This window comes from Ictidomys tridecemlineatus, chromosome 5, assembly GCF_052094955.1.
Source record: "Ictidomys tridecemlineatus isolate mIctTri1 chromosome 5, mIctTri1.hap1, whole genome shotgun sequence".
NCBI lineage: Eukaryota > Metazoa > Chordata > Mammalia > Rodentia > Sciuridae > Ictidomys > Ictidomys tridecemlineatus.
The window spans coordinates 79,167,099-79,191,928 of record NC_135481.1 but is presented as its reverse complement, the minus strand read 5'-3'; the positions used below and the strand labels follow the sequence as shown (position 1 = coordinate 79,191,928).

Genomic DNA, 24,830 nt, shown 5'->3' with positions numbered 1-24,830 from the left:
TAGTCGACAGATATATACAAAATTATACCATACAGTATCACAAAACAATCTAGACAGAATGGACAATAAGAAGATATAATGGAGAAAAAATAAGGGCTAGTGACAAATAGGATACTTTGAAAATTGATGGTCCATTCTCAAAGAAACATGTTAAAAACAAAACAGAAAGCCAGGGTTGGAAGAGAACTCAAAAGAATTTCCTTGTACTCTCCCCACCCCGACAATTATTCCAGAGTACTTTGTTATGTACTTTTCTGATAAATTCTATTTCTAACCAAAAGCTAGAAACACTATTAGTAGTTTCAGTGCTATTTCTCTTTTTTGTTTGGCGAAGGAGCTACAGAAACCTAAATTCCTGATCTGAGAGATAGACCCAGAAAACATTTTATTATATATTCATTTAAGCCTGCACTCTCTTCACCTGTTTACTTTCCTTCTTAGTTCTGACTTTTGAATGTATATCAATGGCTTATAAATCAAACTAAGGTAAAATTTACTTAAATCTCGGAAGAAACAACCAACCAATTGAACTGGTTGAGGATCCAAGGCTTTGGTAATTTTTAAAAAATATAGTACTAGCTAATCCCTAAAGAAACAAACTCCAAGCCTTCAATTTGCCTTAGAGAACCACAGGGGCAATAATCAATTCAATAACTCAGATTTCTTCAATATACACTGGAATAAGAACAATCCCATCCAATTTCTATAATGCTTTTTGTTTGTTTTCCGTATTAGAAGGTTAGTTCAATGTTTTCCAATTTTTTCCTCTTTGAATCCTGAATACTATAGGCTGTCAATATGTATATATCTGGAAAAAATTTAAGAAATATTGGACTACATGGTTTTTTTTAACAGGACTTCTGGGAGTCTTCAATATGTTGATGGGCATTATGCGCATTTAATCTCTTCTTCTCTGTATCTATACATCTCCTAATAAGTATTCTAAATTTCTGAAGCAGATTGAAAGATTCTAGCTTTGCTCATCAGTCAGTTTTCAGGGAAAATAATTTTTTTCTTCTGCATCATAAAATGTTATATGTGGTTTCTTTCAAAGAGTTCTAAGAGGAAAATGATTTCTAATTCAAACAACTCACTCTAATTATACTTTTACATGTACAAATGTATAAAATAAACAGCAAAAGCATTTTAAGTTATCAATAGTAAGCATTGGTTTAGGAGCTTATGTATATTTTCTCATATACCTTCACATATAACCAACATTTTAAAAAATGAACATTTATTATTTTGATGATCAGATATAAGGTTTGTTCTGTTTAATTGACTGGTGTCTCCACATCATTTAAATCTTAATTTTATCATAGAAGACATTTTACTGCAAATGGGGAAAATTAATAAAACCAATAAAAGTGCCACTCAGAAAACTCCTTTTAAACACTCTTCGTAAATATTTAAATCATAAATTTTTTTAAAAAGGCAATCTTTCTCAATTGTGTATTTATAGCAAAGCAAGAATTATGAAATAGGAACTTCTCATGCACTAGCTAAGGTAGTACTTTAAAGTATTTTAAAAGGAGTGACCTCATTTTTGTTTTAGATTTTTAAAAATCTTTACATTTCAGAAAAGATATTTTGTAAAGCCATTAAAATTCTGAAGAAAAAAAATCTTTCTGACAGTTTTTAACAACTGGAAAACATACAATCCAACCAAACTTAAGAGTCAGTGACTAAAATTCATTTCATTTTTTCTAAACAAGTGAAAAATGGTTTGCATTGAATGTTTTCAAAAGCTTGAAGCAAAAAACTCTAAGCAAAGTTTACAATAAACTGGGAGTTTCTTTTAATTGTATCTACTTTAGTTGTTAAGACAGAAACACTGTTTTGTTTACCAACTTAAGTAACTAAGTTACAATTTTAATGTAAGCAACCAAAATCTATACAACTCAGAAAGATACTGAAGAAACAAAATATGAGAGCCCAAAATATTCATGTTGCCTATTTCTTCTAGTGTAAAATTTATTCATTCTTAAATACTTATTGAGCATCCAGGTTCGTCTGAGGCCAAACTTTTACTTACTTTTGTCATCAACTAAACTGCAAAACTGACTTCTAATTTCAATATAAACTGTTTCTAATTAATTGCATTATGGCTTCACAATGATACTTGGACACTTCTCAAAAACATCCTAAAATATTCTGAAGTAAATGTTTCCCAGTGAATGTATCCTGAATTTAAAAACAAACATATCATATCTAGTAACTGAATGTTTAATTTTCTCAGTTTGGGAACTCAAGTACTATGTTTTTTTCATTTATAATATTTCCAAAGAATACCAATTGTAATCCTAGGTAGATGTTTTTAAACCTACTAATTGATAATTCTTAATTATGTTAGCCCCAATGACTTGGAAGATATTTCTGATCTTATTTGGATTAGGAATGGGGAACTTCAACTGAAATATCATTGTTAATACAAATGAATCTTCCTTCATAGTTCTTTCAGTCTGTTAGGAACTGAAGAGATGGACTTTAAAACAAATAATTAACAACAGCAAAAACACCAGCAACTTCACTAAAAGTGGCAACGTTAAGAAAATACTCTAAAAAAGGGATAGGAAATTACCTAACAACGTAAGTTTCTTTAACTAGCACAATGCACAGTAACTGAACCCAAGACAAGTGTGTTTCTATCCAAAAGACACTGTATGGTTTTATTTATACATTTTTGTTCCAAAAGACAAACTAATCTATGGTGAGAGAAATTAAAAAGTGGTTGTAAGTGCAGCAGGAGAGAGTTGGTGGTTATGAACTCAGTATCAATAGTTCAAAGAAAATTTTGGTACCATATTTGGGTACTTCTCTAAGGCAATTCTCATTCTTCTTAATGAAGCTGAATTCTAAAAATGAAACATTCCTATTTTCAAACTCTTCTCCAACTGCTAGAGAACTTTTAGGGTAAACATTCTATATTTTGTTTGAGGTTATGATGTATATGGGTGTGCATAATTCCCTAACCCCATTGAAGTGAATCCAAAAAACATGTATTTGGTGTTAATTAAATCTTAATAAAAGAGTAGGACATCCCAGTACTAGATATGAAGCACCTAAATCAAAATGGAAATGCTGAGTAGGTTTTGAAGCTCCTTGTAAATTGAGTCTTGCATCTCACTCAAATGAATTCTACATAATATTATATCTAATATAAATACAATTTATTCCAAAACAACTTTTAGATTATGTATTTCCCCTATGACTACATGCCCTTACTTAGTTCCATTACTGTAGATAATCGAAAAAATTATTCAAAATTTACCATATTGTTAGTCAAACAATGGGAAATTAAAAGTCAAGACTCTGATTATCTTAAGTCACCTCTTATGAGATACCTATGATACAAATATGCATTACTACTTCTTTAAACCACCTTAAGAAAAAACCCAAACATAAATCAAAATATTAGCCTTTTACAACCCAAAATATTGGACATTGGCACAGCACTAAACTTAGCACTTCCAGAATGAACTGCAAGGACAGAATTAGAGTTCAAATAACTCAAAATGTTGATTTCTCAATCATTTTCCAGTTTCCCATACCTCCCCCAAAGAAATTAACTTTGAAGAGTTTATTTGATTAAGCAAAATTTGAAAGCAGAGGATTAAAAAGTGAAAAGGTGGTGCAGAAATTAGCAGAGGTGGCACTACCTGAAAGCTCATCAGAAAGGGGAGTGAGAACAATATCAGGCAAGAAGGGTTTGGAAGTATGGATCAGAACAGGAGCACTTTTAGCACTGCGTATATAGGCCGATGGCAGAGCACATTCACCAATGGATCGGCTTCTCATGGCTTTAAAAAAGGAAAAGAAAGAAGTGGGGAAGGAAAAAAGAAGAGTGACTATAATGAAAGGCTTGTGTCACAGAAAAAGCAGCAACAGAGAAAACTAAAAGATACAAAGGAAGGAAATTTTAAATTAAAACATTTCAGCACGGCAAATACTGGCAAGCTGTAAGAAAAGAAATCAGAGAACACACATATTTTGAATGTAAATTTTTTGGTGTAAAGCAGGAAATGCTCTTTATTATTAGCAAATACAATGGAACAGCATTAAAAACAACAGACACTTTAGCACAATGTTCTCAAAACCAAGAATTGAGAAATTTGTTGAATAGAAACATTGAAAGGAACTCAGTATCATTAAAGAAAATTTTGATACCATATTTAGGCATTTCACTGGGCAATTCTCATTCTTAATGAAGTTAAATTCTAAGAACTAACCATTCCTATTTTCAAACTCTTCCCCTCAAAAGTCTCCAAGTCTCTCATGTCTTTTTTATAAAATTATGTGTGAATCATAGTCAAGAGGACATACTGCGCATGGTTAGTATTTTTTCCTGGTAGAAGAATGCTTAATCAAATCAGTATCTCTTATTTATAGTGAAATATAATAGTGTAATTAAAATTTTATGTAGAAACATTAACAGAATTTGTAATCAGCATTAAGAATCATGTTCTTGAGAAGGGCAATTTAGTTCTCACTCAAATCAAAAACACAAAAATTTTAAATACTGCTTTTAAAAATAAACTTTAAACTTTATGACAGTTTAAAAATTACATTTATGGCTGCATTTGAAAATTTTTTTAAAAGTCCTGTGTTCACATGACAAATTAGAATAAAAAATAAATTTAAAAAAGTCTTGTGTTCACAAAATTAAAGACAAATTTTACTTAGAAATAAACTAGTAATTTAAACTTCTCAGAGATTTTAACTTTTCGTTTAGAAACTACTGATTAAACAAAGTTATATGTATAGTTATGTATGAATAGAGGGCTTAAACAACATTGCATTACATTCAGTTTAATAGTGAAATAGACAGGTGGGGTGGAGGGAACAGTTTGTTAACAACAATTAAAAATCATAGGCTTTCCTGATTATCAGAAACATTTGGTTCTCTTATGCCTAAATTCTTTAACCCCTCACATAAGTCCTTTTTGACTTGGTTAAAATCAACCATTTACTGAAACTTCCACTATTCTTCCATGCTGCTGCAACAGAGAACTTTATACTCTTCCCTAAAAGTTTCATGCTCGTTCACAACAATATAACAGCATTATATCTTACTAATGTCCTTGGTCTCCTTTTTCTATCTTAAAAACTCATACTTGAAATGTCTTCCCATTTTTTTATTCTCCTGTACAATTATTTAACTATCGATAATATAGTAATAGATAAAAACAAATTAAGAATTCCTGCTTTTTAGTAGACTGCATACTTTTATGCTAGCTTCCTTAACTTTTCAAAATCAAGAACTATACCCTCTTTAAATTCCTAGTACTTGGCATATATGAGCTCAATAAATTTTTAATGAATAGTGATAAATGGGTAGGAGTTCAAAAACAAAACCTTAAGATTATGAAAACAGAGAAAACAAAACCATTAGTTAATATAAAAGTATTATTTAGTTTATAACTAGAAAAAATAATCAAAAATTTTCAAAATGCTATGAATGTTAGCAAAATAAAGAACTTCAGAGCTGTTTTCAGGTTCATTCATGTGCAGGAAGATGCAAAAGGTTGGAATAATTGAGATAATGGCAACAATCTGACTTCAGTATATGACTTGAGGTATAATGGTTTAAAGATAAGTGTAGTTTAAGATTTAACTCATATATAAAATTTCAGAATCTGGCCTTTTTTGAGTTTTCCTGCTAGATTCTTTTTGTTCTTATGAAAATGACCAACAATTTTATAATCATATTTGGAATAACAAAAAGTTATGTTGATTTTAACATAATCACTCATTAAAACTTGTTAGAGCAAAGACCAAAATACACAGGTATAACCAAGCACTGGTTATATAAAAGGAAAACTACCATCCCCAGTATAAACAGATGTGAAATAAATATATTTATTTAAAAAATAAATGAAATCAAGTTTTAGAGTCTTCAAACTTTTTTTAAAAATCATAGTCAAAAGGACATATTCCCATGGTTAGTATTTTTTCCTGGTAGAAGAATGCTTAATCAAATCAGTATCTCTTATTTATAGTGAAGTATAATAGTGTAATTAAAATTTTATGTAGAAATTTTATATAGAAACATTAACAGAATTTCTTTTCTTTTTAACTTTTTCCTTGGGGAAAAATAATTCCTTTTCTGTTCCTTCTTTCCTATCATCAATTTAAAGGAAGAGTTTGGAACTTTTTTGTATTTATAGTGGCATACATTTGTTATAATCTTGAATGGAATCTTCAAAAAATAAATCATGTTTTTCCTATATATTTTTCAAGTCTAAAGTTAGTGTTGTAATACTATCAAGAATACTTATTCTCTTACTAAATTCCTGAATTACATACCAATGACCAATATTTTAATTCTGCTCTTTAACTCTAAAGTATAGATTATTATATACAGATAACATTTCATTTTACTATACATTTACCAATTTCTTTGATAACTTATTCCTTCAATATTTGTATAATTTTTCTTTTTCTTTCCTGACATATTCTTTAGAAGTCTCTTTCATAAAGGTCAGATAGTAGCGAAATTTTTAAGCTTTTGTGTTTATTTTATTGCTATTCTTGAAACTTTTATTCAGTACACAATTCTCTAAAGATAGTTATTTTCCCTTAGCACTTTAAGATACTGTTTTACCGTCTTATCTTCCATTGTCGGTACTAAAAACATTGCTTTTAGGATTTGTAGATTCTCTATTTTTTTTTTCTTTGCAGCTTTTAAACTCCCGTCTTTCCATTCTTCAGTGTCAGTGAAACATATTTAGGTATGGGTTTGTATCTATTCATTCTAGTTAGTTGAGTATGTGCTTCTGTTTCTAAAGATTCCTATCTTTTATCAATTATTTGTTACCCTTGAAATATTGCCTTTCTTTCATTGTCTCCTTCCAGAATTCCAATTAGACATATTAGACCTTCTTATCCCATTCCACATATTTTGTTAACACACCAACAGTTTGTTTCCTTATTTACTGAGTTATCTTTTTTTTTTTTGTAGTTGGACACAATATCTTTATTTTTATGTGGTGCTGAGGATTGAACCCAGGGCCTTGCATGTGCCAGGCGAGCGAGTGCTCTAAAACTGAGCCACAACTCCAGCCCCAAGTTATCATTGTGAGTTCCTACCTTGTGGAATTTCTGGAGGCCTAATTCAGACTGCATTCCTCTAAAGGTAATTTACATTTGCTTGTACCAATTGCCAGCAAGCATTACTTGCAGAAAATAACTTTTGCCTTTGTCAAGATACCCAGTTTAATGTGAAAAACCTTCAATTCCATTCTCCAATCTTGAAGCTTGCCAAGGTCTTAGTTTGGATACCCAAAGTGTATATCAAAATGTATTTAAATATCAGCAGTTTGCTCCAAGGTCAGCCTACTTTTCCAGTATGCTAATTGCTCATTACTCTATTTTAAGCAAATAGCTTTACTTTTTCAGTTTGGCCTGGAAAGTAGGGTCATGATGGAGTGTCTTAAGAGATTTCACTGACGTTTTATGGATCCAACAGTATAACAAAAAAGTAGCAAAAATATCTAATATCTCCAAAACACCAACAGTACAAATCATATAATGACTTAAAAAAATCTTTTTCTCAATATTTTATTAAGAAAATTTTCAAACACCTAGAAAAGATTAAAAAGTTATAAAAATGCACACATATATACCCCCTAAATTCAAAAGCTATTAGCATTTTGCCAAATTTGCTTTATTTTTGCTGTATATATGTGTTTTTGAAGTATCTGAAAGTAAGTTTGCAGATACCATGACTCTTCATTGCCTATATACTTCAGGACTCATCTATGAGTAAGGTTATCCTCCTATATAGCTAACACCATTATTACACCTGGGGAAAAAATTTTAATTCTATAACATCGATTAATAGTCAATCATATTCTAAATTACCTATAAAATAATTTATTTATTTTCTTTGAAACCAGATTCCATAAGTGTTCATGTATTACATTCAAGTATTGTCTTCTTAAAAATCTAAAACAAACACCACCCCCAACTTTTAAAAAGATAATGTCTTTTTGAAGAATCTACGACAGTTGTCTCACAAAATGTACTACATTCTAGTTTTATTTGTTCCTTCGTGGAGTCATTTAACTTGTTCTATTTCCTATATGTACTATAATATAGGAGTCAGGTATACAAGATTAAGCGATTATTTCCATAACCTCCACTGTAAAGGTACAATTACCCTTTACAAATGTAAAGAATATGTGGGATGATCCATGACCACAAGTGAACATCCTATTCTCAAGCAAACTTGTACCTAATGGCTTTAGCATCAAAAATAATGATCCTTGCTTAACTCTGTAAGCATTTTAAACTGAGATTTTTAAAAAAAAAAAAAATCCCTTCAGTTCTTCTATTTACACTAGCTTAAATTTTTTGATAAAGAGTTTTAACTTCACATCCCCCGCCCCTTATATGTAACATAGAACACATTTTGGGGTATCATTATGGACTACTGCATTTTTATGCTTTGACCATATGGAAGCTCCCAAGTGACTTTTGAACTTAATCAAATATCCTCATTTTCATTCACATTAAAAAACAAAACCAAAACAAAAACAATGAATAGGTGCATGCCTGTAGTCCCAGCTCAAGAGGCAAAGGCAGGAAGATCCCTTGAGCCCAGGAGTTCAAGACTAGCCTGGGCAACATAGTGGGATCCCATCTCAAAAATAAAACAAACATACAAAGCCAATAAAACATCAACAACAACAAAAACATTAAAAGCACAATCAGAATTTTTCAAAGCATACTACCATGGAGCAAAATATTGATAATATAATTAAGGTTCAGTATGTAGAAGAAACAGGAATTCTTTATTGTGAATGGAAATATAAATTAGTATGGTCTCTTTGGGGGACAAATTAACTTCAAATCCTATAGATAAACCCGCATATGTGCATAAAGTAACCAGCATACATATTCTATACCATTTTAAATACACAAAATTATAAAATATATGTCCATCTTCAGGACATAGGTTAAATTATGGGACTTCCATGGAATGAAATAAGATACAGGAAGTTTCACACTTTTTGATACATAACATTTTAAAGATACATTATTTTAATAGCTTGACTTCATATCCTAAGAATCTTTTCCTTTCATACTCCACTTCAGCCACAGTGACTTTCTTACTCTTCCTCAAAAACCCAAGCATATTCCTAGCTTCCGGTTCTTTTACTTTTTCTACTGACTGCCTTGAATGAGCTTCTTATAGGTTCATTGCTAAGTTCATTCTTACACTTTTTTCAGGTCTCTGTTCTTATATGATAAAACAGGCCTTCCCTGTCCTCCCTACCTAAAGCAATCCTATTTCCCCAGCCCCATTATTCCCTAGTCCTTTGTTGTATTTAAATTGTTTTGGTTTTCCTTTTTTAATATTTTTAAATTTTCTCTTTAGTCCTTTGTACTGAGTTTTCTTCATGACTTACTACTACCTGATATGTTTATTGGTTTATCTGCTTATTACACATCTCCCCAACACTAGAATTTTCAGCTCCAATGAACTTTTCTTTTCTCACAATTTAAACCTAGGTGCTTAGAACAGTGCTTCCATATTGAATATTTAAAAATTTTGTTTTCTTTCAAATGTGTAAAAAAACATGGTTCACAATAGTGTAGACACTATGCTTTATGCCTGTATATGCATAAAATAACTTTAGAAGGATGCTCAAGAAATTAGTAACAGTGGTTGTCTATACTGAGGTGAACTGGAATGGCAGAGTAGTGATGAAGCAAAGACTTACTGTATTGTTCACACTTTTTATCATAGATTGAATTTTTAACCATGTACGTTAAGAACATAAAAATTTAATTTAAAAATTTTAGGAGAATATATCTCCAAAGAATGTTCTAATTTAATGTTGTCCTTTGAAGGATTTTACAACTTTATGCAAGTACCTTTCTTAACAAAAATTTTAATAATTTAACTTTTTGTTTTTAGAGGCTTATTCACTAAACAAAATTCATGGCAAGGTTGTCTGACTTAAGTATCAGAAAGTAATCACAGTCAGCTGATTTCAAGATGAGTATTTTATTACATACTATTTAATAGAAAGATAAATGCCAACTTATTAAAAATGATTATTTGTCACCGGACAGCTAATGGGACTTTATGCTTCCTTAAACTTTATAAACTAAGAATAAATTCTATAATCAGAAAGAAAAGTACTTTAAAATTATTTCAAGATTTAAATAATCATTTAAATGTAAAAATAATTCTTTCTTATTACACAGATATTTTCTGTATATGTGACATTGGAAGAAATACATTTCAAATGTAACCAATATTTGCCTTAAGATTCCAATAAGTAACTATATACCAAAATTCTAAAGCATTAAATTAATTTTAATCCATGAATATCCTTTTTCTTTATATTGTTTCTTATTCTTCCTGCATATACAATTAATACAACTATATGTTTATTTTATAAGACAGTTCTGAAAATGCAATCCCTTTAAAGGATTTTAAATAAACAATAATTTTTAATTCTTAAAAAAATTTAATTTACTAATTCTTTTTATTTCTGCATCTTCTTTTAAGCTTTAATCTCAATAATTTAGAACTCACTGTTTTATATAAGACTTAACCTTATAATGATGGTTTTAAAACTAATAATGATTATTACTGATTACCATTCAATACAGATACTTCTATGGAAAAATTCTCCTTCTCTGGAATTCCAAGATTATAAATCCTGAAATAACTTCAAGTAATTTTGTTTCAGTCATGAAACAAGTGTTATCATTCCCACTCACAGATGAAGTACTGAAAGCCTATAAAGGTTTGATAAATTATCTAAAGTTATCTAGCTATTTATGATGAAAGAGAAAAAAGGTTAGGACAAAAGTCTTTTCACTGAAATACTCTTTCTACTATATTCACACCAAGTTATAAACATCTGAGAGGAAAAGAATTAAGATGGTAGCTAGCTCTACAGCATGCCAAGTGATCCTATGCCTAGAAATTTTTCATATTAGTGCTCCTTCACTGGCATTTCACAGATTATAGAAATTTCTTCCTTATTTGTTAAAAGTAGCAGGGAAACTAGCAGTAGATTCCATCTTGGCCTCAGTTCTCTGCCAGTAGAGAGCATGAATTCCTTGTCGGATGTCTATGAAGCCAATCTATATAATTATAGCACTGAAAATTAGCTATCCTAAATTTCCATGTTTGTGAGTACATTCATTTAACAGTAGTATATTAGTTAATACTCAAGTTCTGTAAACAGAATCAGAGTTCTACTATTTCATTGCTGTAAAATGACATTTTAAAATCAGGGATATCTACAGTAAAATGAACTACATAAAAACAATAATGAAAGATAAATCTTTATAACATAAGAGGGTAAAACAGCATGCTATTGTACTCTAAATACTATTAGGAAAAAAAAGATTTTGCTATACAAGTTTTTCATTTCATAACAAAATAAACTGATAAAAAAAACTGTACGTTTATATACATTGTTCTTAAGGACTATAAATTAATTGTTCCATACAATTCTCATGACTTTGAAGAGTACATACCAACAGTTTTTTGCCGTACTATACTCCTCGCCTTTTCAGTTCCTGGGGAGCCAGTGGTTGTTGCACTTCTCTGTCTCATTGGGGCTTGACCAGGCTGATCACGACTCCATCCTCTAGAAAATGACTTGTCAACTGAAACTTTCTGAAATTCATGTCCAACTCCTAGAAACGTAGATTTTCAATCTCAAAATACTGTCACCTAATCAGTAATACCTTTAAATTTATGTATGCTATGTTGCCTCATATTCTTAGGCTTACTTATAATAAAGTACAAAATAACAATATAAAATGCTATGTACTATAAGACCTTTTTGAGCTTCATTTTACATAAAAATTATATTATAAAACTTATGCAGAATTATAAAATTATATCAATAATAAACTATTATAATCTCTGAAACAGACTTGCTTTGTAATAGAAATAAAACATATAGATAAGAAAAAAGATAGTAAATGAGCTAACCCAAAACCATGCTATAGTGAAGGTTACTTAATTTCGACCTGCCAATAAAAGCTATGTGCGAAACATATAGTTGAGAAAAAAGGAGTTTGAGCTTCTTCATACCCTGGAAAAGGGGTTAGTATGAAATGTGATTTAAGTGTTATCTCTAGTTAGTATTTTGCATTTTTAATAATTAGTTGCTAATAAACCAAGGATTATCAAAACATGTACTAATTATATAATCATTATGCTATGCCCCAATCTCTTTAAACATCTGACATATTTCACACCTAGGGAACATTTGCTTTTAGTTCAAACAAAGAAAATACTTTCAAAGAATTTTCCAGGGCAGGGAATGCAGATCAGTGGTAGCTCAGTGATACAACATCATTTGCCTAGCATGTGTGAGGCCCTGGGTTCAATCCCCAGTACCACAGACACCAAAACGAATTTCCACAATTCTTTACTACATACTTTTTTAAAAATATATTTATTATTTAATTGTAGTTAGACACAATATCTTTATTTTGTTTATTTTTATTTTTATGTGGTGCTGAGGATTGAACCCAGGGCCTATAATGTGCTAGACGAGCGCTCTACCGTTGAGCCACAACCCCAGCCGAAACTATATACTTTTAAAGTAAAGTAAAATCACTCCTTTAGTTCTAACTAAAAATTTGCTTATTTTAAAAAAGGAATGGCATGGACCAGGTTGTGGCTCACTGGTAGAGCGCTTGCCCACCATGGTTGAGGCACTGGGTTCAAACCCTGGCATCACATAAAATAAACAAATAAACTAAAGGCACTGTGTGTCCATCTACAACTAAAAAAATATTAAAAAAAAAAAAAAAAAGGAATGGCATAGGCAGGAACAATGGCACAGGCCTATACTCTCAGCTTCTCAAGAGGCTGAGGCAGGAGGATCACAAATTCAAGGCCTCAGCAACTTAGTGAGACCTCTTATCAAAATAAAATAAAAGAGAATAGATATGTTGCTGAGTGGTAAAGTGACTCAGGGTTCAATTCCCAATACAGAAAAAAAAAGGGCATTTTATAAATTTCCATTTTGGTTAAATATCAAAAACAAAATAAAATATGTAAGATTAATGTTAGCTAACTATCTATAGAATATTGTCAAACTTTCTATTCATTTTAAGATTAAGAAAAATTACAGGGTATTTACATGCTTTATTGTTGGAAAATTTAATCTCCTGGGTACATGAAGGCAGGAATTTTTCTGCACTCCTTCTCCCTGGCTTGGTTTCCCCCAACTCAATTATTTTAAACAAACTTATATGGAGCACCTCTGAACAACTCTTACCTTTCCCTTTGTGCTTTTTTTGCTTCTGTTCACTCAGCTTATCCAATGGTAAATCACTGAGATCCAAACTATATAAATTCCTAGCTAAAACTTTAGTTAGTGTCTCCATAGTTAGGGACCACTCAGTGGCCAATTCTTCCCAATAGGTCAACGATGACAACACTGATAGTAAGTCATCCCAAAGTTCACGTGAGATGTACACATTTAGATTTGCTTTAATCCAGGCAACTATAAGAGTCTACAAAGACAAATATTCAGAAATAACAATGAAATGTATATAGTGTGTGACTTCAAAATCAGATATTCAATTCTTTTAAAAATCACCTAAAAATAAGAATTTTAAAACACATAATATCCATGACCCTTTCTTCATGGTAGTGCTTATGAAAGTAATTCATGCAATCATTAGTATCATAAACTTCATTTCAACAAATGCCAAATCCCAACATACCAGTAATTCAAACTGAAAAAAAACCTCACTAAAATCATAACTATCTTTCATGCTGCATTACACTAATAGCTAATTCTATAAATTTTAGTAAGAAATTCATATATAAATTTACACAGCAAATATAAAGTTGGAAAATGCACAAAGCTTAGAACAGGAGTAAATATCAAAATGTGCAAACAACAGAAGAAATTATGCCCTTTAATAAGCTAAAATTTTATCTTGTAGCTTCCACTTTTGGATTAATTACAATAGGAAAATTAAAAAGAAAAAGGGAGTTCAGTTAATAAATATTTCTGTTTTTAAAGGGTTATTTGCCACCAACAGAGAATTTTAGGTAAAGGATTAATATCTGAAATAATTTTTTAACAATTATACTTATGACCAAAAAACTAGATCTGAGACAGCTTTTGACATTAAAAATGATTTTATCCTTATTTGCTTTTAAATCTGTCATCCTAAAAACATATATTTTTCTATTTTTCAAAGACTCTATTTTTGAAAACCACAGTGTGTAACTTCTGTGTAATCAAACTAACACTGAAATTTCAAATTAAGAAGAAGGACTATAAAAGTCTCTTGAACAGTGTAGGAATGGATCTTGATTACTAGTTTTTCATACCACGAATCAACTTAAAATTTTAAAGTCTAACAAAGCAAACAATTAGACTATTACTCTTAAAGTCCTCTGATAGCTTTTTGCAACAATACATAAACATGCCATGTGAGATAAAATTAACATCATAACCCTTTGTGATAACACTTTTTTCACAGACATAATATCTCTTCCACTCATACTAGGTTTAAGTTTGTATGTAAGGCAAATAAACTACTTAGATGAGCATCTTTTAATTTAGCTCTACAAAAGACCTTTAATATGAACTGATTTCTGATTTAAATCTTTTTTCCCAGATAACAAAGCTCAGGGTTCAATAAATCCTTTAAAAAATACATGTCTATCCATCTATTCATCTATTTATTTTATTTTTATTGCCTGGAAAAGTGGTCCTGCAAGTCGACCTGCCAAGGTCATATTTTTTTTCCCCTGGAACTGTAGAAAAGCTTGTGATGACATCTTCAGTACAGACTCCGTGACTCTGAGCAACACAAGCAGCATCTGTTCCCTTAAAGTAAAAAGATTAATTAATGTTTCCTTCTTGCATATACTTGCTTTTGATTAGTGGTTAACTTTCAAATTAATATTTCTTATAGCATTATCTTTGGAATAACTCAAATATTAAATATAAAAGAACTTCAAATTTTTAGAATTTGTTAAATATTGAAATTAAAATTCCATTTATGGGCTGGGGTTGTGGCTCAGTGGTGGCGTGCTTGCCTAGCATGCATGGGGTACTGGGTTCAATTCTCAGCACCACATACAAATAAATAAATAAATAAAGGTTCATCAACAATTAAAAATATTTTTTTAAATTCCATTTATATATTTATATCAGTCATTTTAAAGTCATTTTCAGGCACAATAGCCTCAGATAAAATAAGATAGGTTTGTGATTTTAATAATGAGCAATTAGGAGAAAAAGAAAAAGTAGGAATAATGGCTCTTCCAATCCTTTTTACTTTGGCTATTTTTAAATCTTTTGTTCTTTTTGTGTATTATTAGTCAAGCCAACTCTACCATTATTCTTATCTTCCCTATTTCTTCTAGCTGGTTACTATTAAAACAATAAAACTACATCTGATATTTTGAAAACTGATTCAGCCTCAATGAAAAAGAGACTGACAAGGGAATTCTATTGGGTACACAACCAGGCTAATGCCCAAGTGCCTATCACAGCCTTCTCCTTTTTAGCTATTCTGCAGGCCCATTCCAGGCACAGCATTATACATGACAGTCACTGTGGGAAATATGGCTGAGACAGCAATAGGTCCCAGATCTAGATGTCATGGTTTTTCTGGGAAGTAAGGGCAGAATCAAATAGAAAACTATCACTCAATTAAAAATATCCTAAATTTATTAGTGAGCAAACACATGCAATCATTCAAAAAATAAAAACCTTAAGAGTGTCACATTTATAAACTTAGGCTTCTAGTTTACCTATATGAAATGAAAAGCTATTTGAAATCATCTACCTATACAATAAAGCACATATTTTACAAATAAATCTTATCTGACTTATGGTCAAACCTTAACGCACTCATATATCAGATAACCTTTCACTTTGTAAAAATAAGAATGATTTTAAATAATAAAGAAAAGTCTTAGAAATTCAACATAAATTATGGATTTCCCAAAGTACTATGACACTAGGAGATCTTAAAAAATTAAGAAAAAAATCTCTAAAATTGTGTTGCACAAATCAAGACTCATACTTTAACTTGGCTCATCAATGACTCAACGCAAACAGAAAGAAAAATTAAAGAACTAAAAAAAGAATGATTAAATGAAGTTTAATTTCTGAAGTCAGAAAGACTGTAATTCAAATCTCTGCTCACCACTTACTGGGTGTGTGAAAAAGAAAAGTCACTTAATTTCTTTGTGCCTAAGCACTATCCCATGCAAAACAGGAATATTTCTATGTTATACAGTGCTATGAAAATTAATGAACACATGTAAAAGAGCTTATAAAGAAACCTAGCACAAAGATCTATTTCAAATATGCTGATAACTAATTCTAAATGGAATTTTATTAATACTGTTAGTAAAGAACATTTGCAAAATAAAGCCACTTTTCTCTATGTGGCAAAGTTTTAAAAAGGCACATCCTTTGGCCAAGTGCTCCACTTAAGAAATGAGGCAAAGGAGGAAACATATGATTATATTTACTGTCTTCCTCCCCTCAAACAAAAAGAAATAACTACATGTCTATTATTAATATGGACTGTTGAAGAAAGTTATTTATATACATAATACATTATTATGTTAATAAACGTAGGATACAGAAAAATAAAACAACTTGCATATACCTTCTAGGGCCTCTCAGTGTTTATACACAATCAAGGGATCAGGACAAGTTTGACAAGAACTATACAGAGATACAAATATAGAATGAAAGAAAGTAAGAGCGAAAATGTGGGTAAAATATGTAGAAAGAGGAAGACAGTTTAGAGAATAGTTTTGGTGACAAGAGGGAAAGATGGCAGACAATCATTCTAAAAGTCTGGAATGTGCTCAGAAGAAAGCAACTTGATAATGCTGGGAAGAAGGGTCCTATCAAGCAAGGTGGATAGGTAAAAAATTTAAGAGGAAAAAAGAAGGCAGGGAAAAGTAGGCAGAAAACTGATCATACAAAGCTTTGAATGCTAGATTAAGGCATCAGGCATTTACACATTCGATGAATCATCTTTTCATTCATTCATTCATACATGCATAAATTCCTTTCTTCATGTATGTATGCATATATGTATACATTCATTCCTTGGGATTGGGGAAACCATCATATGCATACTTCAGAAAGATAATCCAAGGGGTCTTGTGAAAACTTGATCAAAGATGTTTGAGATAAAGTGAACTATTATCACCATGATTATTATACATTTTAAATTTATTTATTCATTCATTCAATAGGATACCCTAGGGGCTGGGGATGTAGCTTAGTTGGTTGAGTGCTTGCCTAGCATGCACAGGTACCACCATAAAAAAATAAAATAAAATAAAAAATCATTAGGAGGCCCGACAGCATTTTAACAAGCCCTGTTCATAGATGCTATTCCTCCAATAATTACTATGCTTGTGTACATAGTAAAAAATAAATAAATAAATATAAAGGATAAAAATTTTTACCAAGTCCTTTTGTCCATTGATACTTGTACAACCATATAACGATAAATGTTAAGAATGCGTTTACACATATCTGTGTGCTCATCCAGAAGATTTTTTATTTCATTTGCAGGTTCAAGAAGAAATATGTTTGATGAGTTTATAATGAACACCTAAAACAAAAGAAATCATTATCTATTCACAATGGAATTTCAATGGCAAATTTCTTTTCAAAGAGAAAAAAACTTAGATGCTGATTACTAGGAGATCTACAAATAACTTAAAGGTACTGTGGGTTAATTCTAACTTCTACTACCAGCTTAGTATCTGAAATTTAAACTCCTTAAAATTGCCTATGTTTATGTTTACCTAGGCAGATATATAATTACTAGTAGGCACTCAAAAGAAAATAAAACAAATGCAAAACAAAAAGCATTTTTAAACTGATAGCTTTAATAATAATAACCCTATTCCTCTCAAAAAATGAAAAGAACAATAAAGTTTAGGATAAAAAAGGTCACCAAAATCAGGAAAAATTTTCTGAATGAGTTGTAAATATTTTATCCCTTTTTTCTTATTTTTATGTGTCTATGTCTTTTTAATGAAAACAGACTATGGAAACATTACATATTATAAATATTTCTAATGAGAGGTCATCAATGTGTATCTTTATTTAATTCTAACCACCTCATTAACTATATGTTGTTATAGAGGGAAAAGTTATAATGGTGACAGGTGTGTACAGACACTCTCAAGGATACTTCAGAAGAACAGAACATTGTTATATATTGCAAATTTAGAATATTTACATCATTTATGTCCACAATTCTGATATAAATCTCCTGAAAACTACATAACAAAATGGAGTTGTAAAATGTAATGAGAGAAGAGACTATTAAGCAAACTTTTAAAATAGTAAAAAAAAAAAAAAAAAAGAGCTAATTCTGTAAATCTAGCTATGCTGATCAAGAAAAACAAGAACAAAAAAAATACAAAAAACATTGGAAATAAAATGAGAGCAGTACTATAGATTCAGGAGAGAGTTTAAAATGACAACTCAGTGCACTGGAGAGTATCATATTAAGTGAAATAAGCCAGATTCAGAAAGTCAAGAGTCATCATGTTCTCTTAATATGTGGAAGCTAGAGAAGAAAAAAGAAAAAAAAAACTTCAAAGGCCTCACAAAAATAGAAGGAAGACAAGTAAACTTGAGAGAGAGGATTCAGGGGGAAGGGAATAGAGAAAGGAAAGGGAAGGTACTGGAGAATGAAACTCATCAAATTATGTATATCTACAAATATGTTTCAAAGAATTCCACTATTATGTATAATGCACCAATAATTCTTGTCACATCGCTATACTACATTTTCCATCCTTTCTTGTAATTATGATTGTCCCAATAATGATATAATGTCCATACAAGTGATGCATTTTCTTTCCTAGTCGAAACTTTTAAGAAAAGAGCGTTTCCTACATATTTTCATTCTCTTTTGCCAATTGGTCATATATAATGAGGTCTAACAAATAGAAATCCCCAATATAAGAAAGATAATAAGTTGCTGAAAGTTCCTGAATTACTGAATATGGAAAAACTTCCTGTTAACCAGTAATTTTCTACTGAGAAAAAAAAAAACTGTTTGAGCCACTGTGTACTGTGGCTCTATTCTATATGTTTTTTTAAAAAAGGGGGAGGACAACTCACAAATAATTTCATGTCAATGAAACTTTAATGAATTAATTTGCAGAATAAGCAATAACTAGCCAAAACTTGCTCAAGAAGAAACAGAAAAGTTGCACATACAAATATCATGAAAAAAACTAAACTGGTAATCCAGGTCTCCCTGAACAATAAGCCTAGACAATACTACAGGCAAAGCTTCTTCTTTTGCATGAGTTCTTTCAGAGACAAACAAAAAGGAAAACCACTCAATTTATTTCATAGAAATACAACCTACTATTAAAAAACAAACAAGGACTAGATAAGTAAATAAAATGTCAATATTCTTTGTGAACATTTACATGAGAATATTTTAAAAATACTAACAATTCAAACTGGACAAATTATAGTAGTGTTTATTCTAGAATTTTTTTAGCAGAGGGTGGGTATGAGGAATTTAACCCAGAGGCACTTTCCCATTGAGCTGTATCCCAACCCATTTTTATTTTTTATTTTGAGACAAGGTCCCACTAAGTTGCTGAGAAGTCCTTGAACTTGCAATTCTCCTGCCTCAGCCTCCTGAATTGCTGGGATTATAGGCATGTAATCCCATGATTTTATTCCAGAAATTTAAGGATGTCTTAACATAGAAGTACTTATTAGTAAGTATATCCTTACCAATAGATTCAAACAGAAAAAAAACATGATTATCACAATGTATATAGTAATTTCTTATCAATAGATTAAAATAGAAAAAGCATGATTGTCACAATGTATGTAGAAAAAGCACTCAGCACTTTTTATTTTTCAAAACTTTAGCAAACAATGAAAAAGGGAAAATTCAATAATCTGACAAAAAAACACTTATAAAAAATGTAACAAATGTATACACAGCAAAAAAATGAGAAGAGTACCATCAAAAGCCAAGAATAGGGGGCTGGGTTGTGGCTCAGCAATAGAGCACTTGCCTAGCACGGGCGGGACCCGGGTTCTATTCTCAGCACCACATAAAAAAAATAAAGGCATTGTGTTGTGTCCATCTACACCTAAAAAAATAAATAACTTTTTAAAAAAAGCTAAGAATAGTGATGCTCACTATCATCTCATTGTCCTGAGATGATAAGCACAAAAGGAAGGAAGGGAAATAGAGAAGGAATATAAATATGAATAAATTGATAAGGAAAAGACAAAGCTAAGCTATGCAGCAGTCTAGAAGAAGAGCATTCCAGTCACAAAGAAAAGTAAGTTCAAAGGACTGAACAGTGATTTAGTTTCTAAACTCTTACTCTAGATTTTTCAATTATCCTGTGGGCCAGCAACTAGTTTAACTCTTAGGAGTCTTATAGACTTCACAAAGACTTTTGCCATAATGCTTAGTGGTAATGGAAAGCTATTGGAAAGTTTGAGCAGAGAAAGAACATGATCTGTCTTACAATTCCTCTGGCTAGGATTCCTCTGGCTACTATGCTAAGAACAGACTAAGATGACATGTGGGCAAGAGCAGAAAGAAGCACAGAGACTAGGAGTTAACTGAAATAATACAGATGAAAAATTATGGAGACATAATATGAAGGAGAATGAAGGCTGAATAATAGTCAAGATTCTGTATACACTCTGAAGAAAGAGAATTTGTTGTTAGACATTTATAGTGTGTGTGTGTGTGTGTAAAACAAGAAACCCCAGGAAGCAGGAAAACAGAGATATCATTAAATGAAACAAGGAAGACTATAAGAAGAGCAGTCAAGTTTGAAATTATTAGATATCCAAGAAGATGCCAACTTAGCCTTTGAATATTTGAGTTCAGATTTCACAGAGTTCATATGAAAAGATCCAGACTAGAGATAAAATTTAGAAATGGTAGTATATAGATAGCATTTAAAGCCACATGAATGGATTAGACTAACCAGAAAATAAATGGAAAAGAAATTGAAGAACTGAGCTGGGTACAGTGGTCCACATCTATGATACTAGTTACTCCAGACGCTCAGACAAGAGGATGCCAAGTTTAAGACCAGCCCGGGCAACTTATCAGGCCCTGTCTCAAAATAAAAAATGGACTAGGGAGGTAGCTCAGTGGCAGAGTTTATCTACCATCCGTGAGACTCTAGGTTCAATTCCCAGTACTGGGGCAAAAAAAATGGGGGTGAAAGATTCAAGAACTGATTCCTGGGCATTTCAACTTGAAATGTCAGGGAAAAAGTCAGTTAAAAAAAAAAAAAAAAAGGAATCTGATTTGGCCAGTGAAGTAGGAGAAAAACAGGAGAATATGCTACTCTCAAAGACAAGTGAAGAAGCTCAGTGGGGAGGGTACAAGCTACTCTGAAAGATGCTTCTGACAAGTAGGAAAAGGAATGAAAATGTATATTTGATTTAAAAAAGAACAGCGCACATGTGGACTTGACAAAAAATGAATGGTGCCAGATGTGGTGGTGCACATTTTGTACCTTAGCATTTTGAGAGGGTAAGGCAAGAGGATCTCAAGTTCAAAGCCAACCTTGGCAACTTAGCAAGGCCCTAAGCAACTTAATGAGATCCTATCTCAAAAAATAAAAAGATGATGTGGCTCAGTGGTTGAAAGCCCCTGGTTTAATCCCTGGTGCCAAAAACCTCCCAAAACAAACAAACAAAAAACTGGAACCAAAAAACTGGACTTAAAAACAGCATACTATTCTTCCCATGCTCCCCGTCCCTACTCCACTATGAATCAACTTCCTTATATCAGAGAAAACATTCGACATTTGGTTTGTTGGGAATAGTTAGAATTGTCTACCCTAACACCATCCATTTATCTGTAAATGCCATGATTTTATTCTCTTTTATTACTGAGTAATATTCCATTATGTATATATGCCACTTTTTTTTATCCATTCATCTACTGAAGGGCATCTAGGTTGGTCCCACAGTTTAGCTATTGTAAATTGTGCTGCAATAAATATTGATGTGGCTGTGTCCCTGTAGTATGCTGTTTTTAAGTCCTTTGGGTATAGACAGAGGAGAGGGATAGCTGGGTCAAATGGTGGTTCCATTTCAATTTTCCAAGGAATCTCCATACTGCTTTCCATGTTGGCTGCACCACTTTGCAGTCCCACCAGCAGTGTGTGAGTGTACCTTTTCACTACATCCTCGCCAGCACTTATTGTTTGTCTTCATAATAGCTGCCATTCTGACTTGTGAGAGATGAAATCTTAGAGTAGTTTTGATTTGCATTTCTCTAATTGCTATCGATAATGAACATAGGGCAGAGGGGTAGGAGGGGAAGGGAGGAGGCATGGGGTTAGAAATGATGGTGGAATGTGATGGTCATTACTATCCAAAGTATGAAGACACTAATTGGTATGACTATACTTCGTATACAACCAGAGATATGAAAAATTGTGCTCTATATATGTAATAAGAATTGTAATGCATTCTGCTGTCATATATAAATAAAAAATTAACAATAAGTGAAGTCATATTGCAAAAAATTCTGCTGTTGCAAATGCAAATTGGGTTATATTACATTAATTCAAATTATTTTCAAAGCGACTCATTGGATTGTAAAATTAGCAAGAAAATGGACCCTTCACATTAGTGGAAAATAATGCTAAATTCTATAAGCTCATACAGTCGTCACAGGCAAATAATTTGACAAATTAATAAATCTGTGATTCTCTAAAAAAACTCAGAATACTAGAGTGACATAGCCATATCAAAGTTGATAGCAACACAATTCCCAAAAGCTAAATTGTGGAACCAACCTAGATGCCCTTCAGCAGATGAATGGATAAAGAAACTGTGGTATATATATACACAATGAAACATTACTTAGCATTAAAAGAGAAAAAAATCACGGCATTTGCCAAATGTTTTCTCTAATATGAGAATGCTGGTCCATAATAAGGATAGGGTTGGGGGAAGCATGGGAGGAAACTTTAGATAGAACAAAGGGGGGGAGGGGAAAGAAGGGGAGGAAAGGCAGGGAGGGAGAGGGAAGAGGAAGAAAGGGGCAGGAGGGTAGGAAAGACAGTGGAATAAGATGGACATTACCCTAAGTACATGTATAAAAACAAGAATGGTGTGACTCTACTTTGTGTACAATCAGACATGAAAAATTGTGCTCTATATGTGTACTATGAATTTAAATGCATTCTGCTGTCCTATATAACAAATTAGAATAAACAATTTAAAAAATAAAGTGATTAAAAATAAAAAGGAAAAATATGACATAATGAAAATTGATAAATGTGGGGATAGATTTATTACAATTTAGAAGTCATACTATATACTGAAATCATGAACTATATATATTTGAACTATTTAATGATTATATTGTTTTAAAAACATAGCTAACAAAGTAATCCACCTGCAAAACTGCCTGGGTACCAGCTTGTATGTTTTGTTCTGTGGCTTCTTCAGTGGCATTATGAAGAGTATCTTGGTAGGAGCCATTTTTTGCCCAATTGGAATTTCGAACATGCTCAGCAATATTGGTCCCATTTTCCTGAAGCAAAATACCAAGTTTTTAACATTTCAATCATAAGAGTGCTAAAAAGGGTCAGGTAAGCTAAAAAAGGAAATGAAATTATTAGATCACACTATGAAAAAAGTTTCTGTCAAAACAGTTTATATCTTGATTACGAAAGCAATCTATATTCCCTATAAAGAATCTCAATGACAAAAATATAAAGTAAAAAAAAATCACCCATAATGACTATCTAGAATTAATATCATTTCAGATATTGAGACATTTTTCTAAATTATGTAATGTATAAACCCCTTCCATTCTCTCACACATTAGAAAATGGAATTATAGTATTTAAAGCTCTGTAAAAGATTAATTCTGTTCTAAATTAAATACCAGAATTCAAACAACTTTAAAAAATAGAAAATAATTTCTATTTATCCTATTTAAGAGTAGTAAATTTCCATTATTCTAATACTAATACTTCTAACCGCTAAGACTGCAGTTTTCTGCCTGAGTTTTAGCTGTTACAAGTCTTAATAGATTAGAAATCCCTCAGGTAAAAAGCATACAAACAGAAATTTCACTCAGTGTTAGTTTTCTTTCTAAAGTTTCCCTCTACTTTGTTCCTACTTTTGGTAACTCACCAATATTTTCAAATAGTTTTAAAAATATTTTTATTAAGCTTATATTGTAATATGCAGGAGGTTTAGTCTGATACAAACTATTCTGCCATTATTTGAAGTGGTAACTGAAATTAAGCTCTATCAGAGCAGCCTCCCAATAACCCATCCAGCCCATTTAGAAACCACAAACAAACTTGCAGTTTTAAAATTTTCTATCTAAAAACATAATAAAAGTAAAAAAATAAAAATTCCTATTCATGTGCCAGTGGCAACAACCCTGGCTGTAAAACAAATAAACTTGGAACACCTGCCCATTACTCATCTCTCTAAGCCAATTAATTATCGAAGCACAACTGGTTCGACCACAAAAGAAACTAACATATCTACCCTCTTTCTTATAGTTCCATGCAGCTGCCATTGTCCTACTGCAGCTACTTATCATCTCGCTTCTGAACTTTGCTAAAACTTTCTAACTTATCTCTCTTGCCTCTAGACTGCTTTCCAATCTACTCTCTACTCTGGGTCTGTACAATCTTTTTATAATCCTTCAAAGTTCTCCAGAGCCCATTATATAATCAAAGTCGATTAACAGGGCATACAAGTTAGTGAACAGAATCTAATCCTTGTCTATATTTTTCTATCACTTTCTCCACCTATTCTTACCTAGCC

At 31.5% G+C, this 24,830-nt stretch overlaps 1 protein-coding gene across 8 annotated transcripts in view; it reads right to left on the bottom strand.

The window, feature by feature from the left end:
* The window catches only part of Ralgapa1 (Ral GTPase activating protein catalytic subunit alpha 1), a 217,398-nt gene that overhangs the window by 127,787 nt on the left and 64,781 nt on the right, over positions 1-24,830 (bottom strand). For 6 of the 8 annotated variants that reach the window (XM_040275655.2, XM_021724701.3, XM_021724700.3 and 3 more), the window contains 6 exons: positions 23,437-23,574; positions 17,462-17,610; positions 14,714-14,843; positions 13,272-13,509; positions 11,509-11,670; positions 3,660-3,800 (listed from right to left, as the gene is read on the bottom strand). In XM_040275655.2, the coding sequence (XP_040131589.2) occupies positions 3,660-3,800; positions 11,509-11,670; positions 13,272-13,509; positions 14,714-14,843; positions 17,462-17,610; positions 23,437-23,574 (958 nt within the window). The remainder of the gene's footprint in view (positions 1-3,659; positions 3,801-11,508; positions 11,671-13,271; positions 13,510-14,713; positions 14,844-17,461; positions 17,611-23,436; positions 23,575-24,830) is intronic. The other 2 variants (XM_078050215.1, XM_021724710.3) reach the window with 1 other exon arrangement.